General features: G+C 35.4%; 1 protein-coding gene across 1 annotated transcript; it reads right to left on the reverse strand.

Moving 5' to 3' along the window:
- Positions 1 to 3,670: 3,670 nt before the first annotated feature.
- Positions 3,671 to 4,603, reverse strand: LOC128668074 (golgin subfamily A member 6-like protein 25). Its single transcript, XM_053740240.1, has one exon. The coding sequence runs from the start codon at positions 4,601 to 4,603 to the stop codon at positions 3,671 to 3,673; it is 933 nt and encodes a 310-aa protein (XP_053596215.1).
- Positions 4,604 to 9,455: the final 4,852 nt, after the last annotated feature.

A 9,455-nucleotide genomic window follows, 5' to 3' on the forward strand; every position in this document is an offset into this window, starting at 1 on the left:
ATATTATTTCTTTCTTACTTTTTAACTTCTATAATTTATTTGTTTTTGGCTTCTTATATTTTTTGCACGTCACAGTCTTGGTATCCCGCTTGCACTACGCTCCGTAACCCTGAGTTGACTCTCAAAATTTCTTCAATTCTCTTGAAGACCGTACATAGTTTTATATCAACCTCTCCTTTTAATTTTGCTATCAACTTTTCTTCTACTTTTTTATCCTCTAACCCTCTCCACTCTTCTAGCAGCTCTTTTTCCTTCTCCACCCCTTCATATATTCCTTCACATTTCAGTAGGTGTATCAACGTTTCCTCCTCTTTTCCACACCCTCTACAGCTCCAGTCCCTGTACCCTTTTTTGCCCGCTCTTCCCAAATTTCCACACCTTATCCTCGCCCACATCTCCTTGTCCTCCCCTCTTACATTATCTTTTTTCCAGTAGTTATCTTCTTCTTTCTCTAATCTTATTTTTTTGTTCAATGTATTATACGTTGATTTGTTTATTGCGTCTTCAGCCTCCTTTTACGTTCTCTCTCATTTTCTTAATGCCCTCATTCAGCTTTTCCTCTATTTCCTCTACTCCCGCATCCCTGTAGATCATCTCTATCACCTCCTCGCATTACATTTTATTTAGCGCAACCTTCACCATTTTCCCCTATTTCGTCGGGCACCTGTTCATAATCCCTCTCATTTCTTCTTTCAGTGCTATCCTTGGCCATCTCTATTTTTCCATCATCATACAATCCTACATATATCTTACTGCTCTTTCTTTTAATATTACTTCCATCTTTTCTACTCCCATCTCGTCCCTCCAAATATATTCTGGTGTATCCCTTCTTACTCCTAATGCCATCTTGCAGAGCCTCCTATGCACCCTCTCTATTTCTTCCGACTTTTCCCACCCCCAGACCTCCACTCCGTACAAAGCTACTGTTCTTGCCACAGTGTTCATCAGATACATCCTGTCCCTCATGCTGTTCCTTTTGCTCCTTTTTATCACTCCCCATACTGCATTTGTGGCCTTTTGTGCTTTTTGTGCTAGTTCCTTTTTTTGTTTCCCTGCGCTATTCCTTGTGGTGAAATGGTACCCGAGATATTTAAATTCTTTGACTTCTTCGACCTCACTTCCTTTATACATCCATTTCTTTCCCTTCTTTTTTCTACCTCCATTTCTGCCTATTAGAATTTTTGTTTTTTCCACGTTCACCTCCATCTTATTCTCTTCTGTGTATCTTTCCAGCTCTTTCAGCATCCCTCTTAGCTCCTCTTCTGTGTCCGCAACTAGCGCCACATCATCCGCATATTTCATGACATGTATTCGTTGGTTCCCAATCATTGTCCCTCCTCTCTTCTTCTCTTCCATCGTCTTTTCTAGGTCGTCGATATCTATGCCATATAACGCTCCGCTCATCGCACACCCTTGTCTTTCCCCTTATCTTGTTATTAATTCTTTTGTCTGTCTTCTTTTTCCTACTTTCACCTTACAATATGTTTTTTTATATATTTCTCTTATTATTCTGTTCATTCTCCCTCTGGCCCCCTTCCTCCATACCTTTCTCTTCATTTTTGGTCTCCTGACTGTGTCGAACGCCGCTCTAAAGTCTATGAACCCGATGCATAATTTTCCTCCCTTCCTCTTCATTTTGTTGTTTATTAGACTATTCAATACAAATATGTGGTCCCTTGTCCCTCTTTTTTTCCTGAACCCCACCTGACTTTCCCTTAAAATTTTTTCTTTATCTATCCAGTTATTTAGCCTCTCCGTCATCATAGTTGTCAATAACTTGTACCCTGTATTTAGAAGCGAAATTCCCTTGTAATTTTCTGTTCTTTCTCCGTCTCCTGCTTTGTAAATCGGAATTATCACTGCTGTGTCCCATCATTCTGGCATACTTCCTTCGTCCCATATTCTATTTATAATTTCGCCTATCCATTCAATGACATCTGGTGCACTGTTCTTTATAAATTCTGCTGCCATCCCGTCTTCCCCTGGAGCTTTGTGATTCCCGAGCTTTCTTATTGCGGCTTTCACTTCTCTCCTGCTGAAGTTTTTATCGAGCTTCGGCTTCTCTGATCCTTCATTACTACCTTCTCCTTTCCACGGCTCATTTTCTTCTTCTTCCGATTCTTCATTGCCTTCCTCATTCAGCAGATAACTAAAGTGCTTTTCCCATTGTTTTGCTTTTATGCTGTTGCTTGCAGCTCTTTTCTTTCTTCCTCTGAACCTATTTATGGCTTCCCACCATTTTGTTATGTCTTTGGCGTTATTTATCTCCTCACACCTTTCCATCATCCACCTTTCCTTGCTCTCTTTGATTGTTTCCCTATATTTCTTTCTGCTTTCCTTCAGATTTCTTTTTTTTTCTTTGTTATTATCCTTGATGAATTCTTTGAGCTTCTTCCATACTTCTTTTCTTTTTTTTTACCCTCGATATTGTACCACTTTTTTTTCTCCTTTGTATCTTTGTCCTTCTTTCCTTTCATCACCATCCCCGTTTTTTCAGCCCCTTTTCTTACTATTTCCTTTATATCCTCCCACTCAAGCTCGCTTTTTTCCTCTACTGCTTCTGTCAGTGCTTCCTGCGTTGCTTCTGCATACTCCTGTATTTTTTCTTTCTTCCAGATCAGCTTATTTGCTCCAATTTCTTCCTGCTCTTCCTCCTCTGACATGCAGCTTCCTTCCTTACTCTCTTCCTCATTTCTCTTTACTAAGGTATCTCGCCAACACTGGTAGATGATCTGACTCTATTCTTTCCACCACTCTTACCTCTATTTCTTGCTCATCGCCTCTGTCCAGCGTTAGTATTAGGTCAATTACTGATCCTAAACTCTCTTCGTCTCCCCCGACGTAAGTTATTTCCCCACCTTCATCTCCTCTTGCTCTATCATTTTATACGCAGAGTCCTAACTCATCACACATCTTTAGTAATTTTTTTCCTTCGCTGTTTACTGTCTTGTCTCTCGATTTTCTTTTTTTCCTCACTCTGCCTTCGTCCTCTCCTGTTACGTTTTCTTCTCCGATTCTCGCATTAAAGTCCCCAATGATCATCACACTTTCGTCCCTGTTTGCACATTTTTCTATCTGCCTTCTTAGCTCCGTTTCTAATTTGCTCATTCCTACATTGTTATACACCGTGATTATACTTTCACTTTCCTTACTTTCTTCCAACATCATTCCGTATTTCCATTCCCTGACTTCCCATTTTGGTTTGCAATTTTTTTTTATCCCAATAATATGACCTCCCTTTGCTCTTCCTCTCTGTTTCTCTCTCGTCGCAGGCTTCGCCCACCATTTGAATTCTTTGCTCAGCCTCTCACATGCTATTTCCACCTTATCTTTCATTACTCATGTCTCCACTAGCACAACAATCTCGTTTTCTTCCATCATTGTGGCAGCTTTTTCTACCTCATTCATACCTGCAACTTTTAGTTCTTCCTCCAGCTCATTTCTATTAATTTTTTTTGGCTTTTCTTCAATGAGCTTTTCTTTTTCTTGTCTTCTCCATTCTTCATTTGTTTTGTCCTTCTTATCTTGTCTTTTCCTCGCCTCGCTCACGAATCTTTCCACCTCATTTTCCAAGCTCCATTCCCTCATTTCTTGAACATTCCTTTCATTCGCCCACGCGTTTTCTGTTTCCTTCACTCTTGATCGCCCTCTTTCCTGCCTGCCTCCACTGTTACTCTTTCCTTGTCTCTTTGTGTCGTGACTCTGACTGTCGTGTTGCTTTCCTTTTTTTTTCCTCGGTTGCTTTTGTCTTATTTGGTATGTTCGTCTTACTTTCTTTCTCCTTTTTTATTTTTTCACTTAGCTCTTTAATTACTCTGTCCTTTTCCTTTATGCGTTGTTCTCTTTTACCAATTTCCTTCTCTAATCTTTCTATTTCCTGTCTGTGTCTTCTTTCCTTTTCCACTTGGTCTTCTTTACATTTGCTCCTAATTATTTGGGCCCCTATCTTCGAGGTTTCTTGTCTTGTACATGCCTTTATTTCTTCCATTGATTTCATTATCAATTCTTCAACTTTTGTTTTTACCCTGTCTTCTATCTCTGCGATCAATTGCCACATCTTTTTCTCTGAATTTTTTTCACTATCCTTCATTTCCTGCTTTTGGCTCCAATTTGACATTCCAGTCTGCGTTGCTTGTTCTCTTGTCTTTTTTCCCACTTCATCTTTCTGTTTGTCTTTCCTATCATTGATTGTCTCGATTATATCTAACTCTTTCGCCTCTTCATTACTGTCCTTCTCAACTTGCAGACTTCCTCTACTGTTTCTTGCCGGTGTTCTCGCTAGCTGAAATCCGGCTCTGCACCAGTCTGTTCCTACCTCATTTATATTGTCTGTGTTTTCTACCTTTTTTGCTTTTGCCTTTATTATATCCATCTGACTAAACACAAATTTTTCTAACGCTCCATTTTTCATACCGTAGTCTCTTTTACTCGCTGAATTTGTACTTTTGAATGTGCGCGGCCTTCCCCTCCTTCTCTTGGTCATCCCGGCGCTTGCGCCATTCGCTTTACCTCTCTCATGTCTTTCCTCGTCACTTGTCATCTCTTTGTATGTGCTGCCCTCTCGTTCCTCGTCACTTTTTTCCTTCGTCTTGTCTCCCGCCATTTCCTCTATGTCCGCCAAAACCCTGATTGCTTTTACCTTTTGGTTTCCGCGTCTTTTGCTTTTCCCGTGCCACAGCTTTTCTTTTTTTTTATTATTCACCTTGTTTGGTGTTTTTCACTCCTACCTTTTTTACTCTAAACTTACTTGCCTTTTCTTTTTTTTTTTCACTATTCCATTTATTTTTGCACTAGCTACTCTTTTACACGTCTGTACACTTACACAGCTTACAGCGCTCCTTTCAGGGCCAACTAATATTTATTATTTTTTTTTTTTTATTCTTTCAGTTAAATCTTATATTAAATAAATTATTGTTTATAGAATTGACTTAAAATTACACTTTTCAGCGCTTCATTGTATTGAAAAATACTTATTTAAATGTTTTCATTTCAGGGCAAACTAATATTTAATTTTTTTATATTTTCAGCTAGATCATTAACTAATTAAATTGTTACTTATAAAACTGACATCAAATGACAAATTTAAACTCCCCATTGTAATGATAAAAACTTACTCAATAATTTCTGTTTCAGGGCCAACTAATATTTATTTTTTTATTTTTTTTTTTTTAATTCTTTCAGTCAAATTTTAAACTAAATAAATTATTGTTTATAAAATTTATATTAAACGGCACTTTTCAGCACCTTGTTAAAAAGTTGAAAACTTGTTTAAAAATTTCCATTTCAGGAATCAACTAACATGAATTGTTTTATTTTTTTTTTTTTAATTTTTCCAGTCAGGTCGTACATCAAATAAATTATTCTTAATGTAATTGACGTCAAGTGGGACTTCAGCGCCCTATTATTACGACGAAGAGTTTTTCAATCAATCCAATATCAAGGTGAACTGTCATAATTTTTTCTATTTTTATTTTTTGACTTTGATTTCAAGTAAATTATACAAAAAACAACAATACCCATACGTAAAACCATACCAAATTAAAACCGAACGGCTCTTTTAAGCGCCTGGCTCACATGGAGAAAGTTCTTGAGCTTTTGGGGTCCTGTTCATGCAGGGCCCCCCCCCCCAAATTTTTTATACGTCTATTCTTTTCAAGTTTCAAATTATACTAAATAAGCAGTCATAAGATATACAAAATTTTTTTTCCGTACAAATAACATAAAATTTTTTTCTTGCAGAGTATAATTTCCTTAAATAAAATTTCCGAATACCCATAAAACCCATCTTTAACCTCATCCTTTCCCATTGGACTCAACAAATTCATGAAACTTTTTTTTGTTGAATTTTACGGCAATTAGTAAAAAATTTTTTAACCTAGTCTGCAGAATTTTTATCTATCGTCTCTGTACTTAAAGATAAATATATTTATAAACTAAAGTGTAAACTATAATTTAACAAAAATCAAAAAATTGTAATTCTTTGTCAGTCATTTAAAACAATGAAACATTTACTGCGAAAAAATATCGGAGCATTGATGTGAGTTAAATGTTACAGAACTTAAATTATTATCCACGAACGTAAATTATAGTGGCCCTAAAAAGAGCCATTTCCAACTCAAAGTGTAAAACTTCAGTATCAAATTGTAAAAAATCTGTACATAGAAATAAAAAGAATTCCTGCTGAAAGACATATTTCGTTTGAGATATCCTCAAAATAACATGAAAACCAAATTATAAAGTCGTGATGACAACTTTTTTTTCACAACCCGGGATATTTTTCTACTACTTATTGGTTAGCCGATACCGACTCAATCAATATTGTTATTATTTTGCGTTATAAATAATTACTTATAGCTGTAAAACTATAAAACTTACACTCTTGTAAACATTAAACAGTCAATAAAAATACTTAGTTGGAATACTTTTATTTGTTAAAATAAGAGACTAATGGTGAGGCAAAAATAAATATATGCACAACTCGAAATGTATAAAAAATCATAATTTAGTAAATATTAAAATTTGTACTTGTTGTTTAGCCACTTACTAAATAAATATAAATATTGAAAGAGTATGGAAGCAAGGATTGAATTCTTAGGTGTAAGCTTGAATTGTTCTTTACGTATGAAAAATTTGGTGGCCCTGAAAAGGGCCGTTTTTAACTTAAGTCAGAACTTAAGTATCTAATTAGAAAGTATCTTCACCTGTACCATGATATATACTTCATCGCTGGCTTCATGTAATATGCCACAGAAGTCGTCTCTGCCACGTCGTCTGATGCAGTTGCCCAAGTGTATGTAGTCATCGTAGGCCTTGAAAGGAGCAGACTGGTCGGTGAGGGTCGTCAGGTTACCGAGCAAGTCAAGGGCGAAACACTGGGCGGTGTATCTCGTCTTGAGGTCCTTGGACTTGGACGGTTGGATGCCCAACGAAAGCCAAAAGTTGTCTTCCCGGTCGTGGCTTAGCTCCATACGGAAACTCCATGTTTCCTGGATGTCTGTCCTCGGATACAGGGATGACTCTGCAACCTCCACAGCTCCTGAATCTGTCGTGTATAGCTTCGTGCTGATTTTAGTCAGCTTAAACGTGTGGCCAGTTGAATTAATGAAATTCATCTTGACGTGTGAAGTTAAAAACTTGAATATTTTGCGTGACGTACAAAGTAAGTTGTCGGTTGGAAATGACCTACAATGAATGTATGACCATTAAGTAACCTCTGACCTTTACCACCTCCACGACTAAATTTCAACGTACTGCTTTCTGATTGGCTCGCAGTTACCGACGTGACGATTTTCTCGTCATTACTTTCTATCGGTACACGCGCACCAATCACAGCAAAGGAAATATCCCCTCTACTACTTCTAGCTTTCTTATTGGCTCGCAGGTACCGACACAGTGAGTATTGTTGTTATTTTTCGTCGGTACGTGCGATCCAATAGAATTACCGAATCATCGATCCCTGAAATATTTGCATCAGACAAAATATTTAGCATTGCCAACGATGGAATATCAAAACTTAACAATATTAAAATATTCCGTTCGCATTTAGTTGATTTTTTAATAGTAGCTGGCTATTGGCTACTTCAACAATTTTACCACACTGTGAATGATATGAATAATTTTATTGATATATTTGTGAAATTTCAGGAGACTTTCGTCTGTTAGAGAGACTCAACTTTCCTTATGACAAGTACACAAAATAATTGTTTGAAAAAATGAAAAATTAATAATAGCTTTTCTATTAATAGCTTTTTCGTAATTTGTCACAAAAAAAAAAAAATAATATTCCGGTACCGGGAATCGAACCTTTTTTTTTTTTGTTTAAAGTTTCTTTATTTAAATTTACCATGTCATACATAATAGGAATAAATAAACTAAATAACATAAATCCTTAATTTCTAATTGTTTTAAACTTATTAATTGAGATCAACTGGCTGTTGTTGGCAGCGTCTCGGGTCTCTACCATCTTTGTAATTTTATTTACTGCTATTATTAGAGCCACCGAAGGCTCCGGTCGCGATAGTCATTTTTTATTTTTTAATTATTTTTTCTTCCATTTAGCTTTTATTAAAACAGGAAAACAGTGGCTAAGTGTGCTCCTGTGGGCAATTCGAGCCTGTTGTCAACTACTACGTTGATCGTTGTTGGTCAAGCGATAGCTTGGTTCCCGTGAGCAAATTTAGGGTTTTGTGCGCCGATTTTAAAAAACTACTAATACACTTTTCTATTAAATGTAAATTCTTTTTTTGAATAAACAGCCACTGTTCGCGTTAACAAATAGCCAGGTCCGTGGTTCGATATAGGGCGAATTGTTATACGGCGCGTACCGGGTTTTCAAACTACAAATATTTTTTATTGCAATAAAATTTATTTTACATAATAATCAGTTTGACTTCAAGTAAAGAGTCTCTATGTTTTCATCTCATTCGAAATTAATCTACTGAAATAATTTATTTATTTGTCCGTCAAGCTTTTGAATTAACAGTAGGAAACTTATGAATTCGAATTAAAGCTTAATTGTAATTTAAACTATAAGAGAAAATAAATTTCAACTGGATAATTATTCTGAACTGGTAGTAAAATTGAGGATAACTTGTGACACTTAAGCCAGAAAAATCTCAAGTGAGTAATTACTTACGCTTAAGCGAATACATATTTATTCCAACTTCAAATTTTGAATGTTAATATTTTTCCAGGGGCTTTGATATTTTATTATTTAGCTTGCATTAAAAAAGTTATAAGAAATAAATAAAGGCAAATGAAATAAATTTAATGTGACTGATGTATTGCCAAAAAAATAATTTTTTAATAAAAATTTTAATGACAAGAAATATATGATTTTTTGAATGGACTGTTTATAAATTTTGGTTGGTAAATATCATAAACTTGGTAATTATTTTTTTTATTTCTTATAGTTTAAAAAAAAAATCTATATTTTGTTGCTTATAAATTGAATATTTGTAATTGGAGAATGATTTTGAAGATTCATCATTCGCTTCTTCAAATTTGTTTCTTTATAAAAAATTCTTTGATTTTCAATCTTTCAAATTTTATATTATAGTCAAGGGAATGGTTTCGATGAGTCGCCATTCCTTATGAAAAATTTTTTTTCTACTTTTTATAATTGCAAATTTTATCTTAGAATTTAAGCCACAGGTTAAAAATGTGACAAAATTTTACCTAAAAAAACTTGTAAGCAACTTGCGTTTCTGTACAGACACCCGTTAATTTTCGAGACCCAAATCTTCCCAAATTCTAAATGGCTTTGAAGTTTCGCCATTTCTTCCCCATCACCAAATCTTTTTATCGTCAATACTTATAAGTTACACATTGCGAATTCGCTTTCAATCCTGCGACAAATTTTTTATAAACTAAAAATATTAGTTCGTTCACCGAACTTTTGTGAAATGGGTTTTTATGCCATAAAAATTTTAACACGTATCTTTTATGGTTGATAA

This window comes from Microplitis demolitor, chromosome 6 (assembly GCF_026212275.2).
Source record: "Microplitis demolitor isolate Queensland-Clemson2020A chromosome 6, iyMicDemo2.1a, whole genome shotgun sequence".
In the NCBI taxonomy this organism is placed as follows: Eukaryota; Metazoa; Arthropoda; class Insecta; order Hymenoptera; family Braconidae; genus Microplitis; species Microplitis demolitor.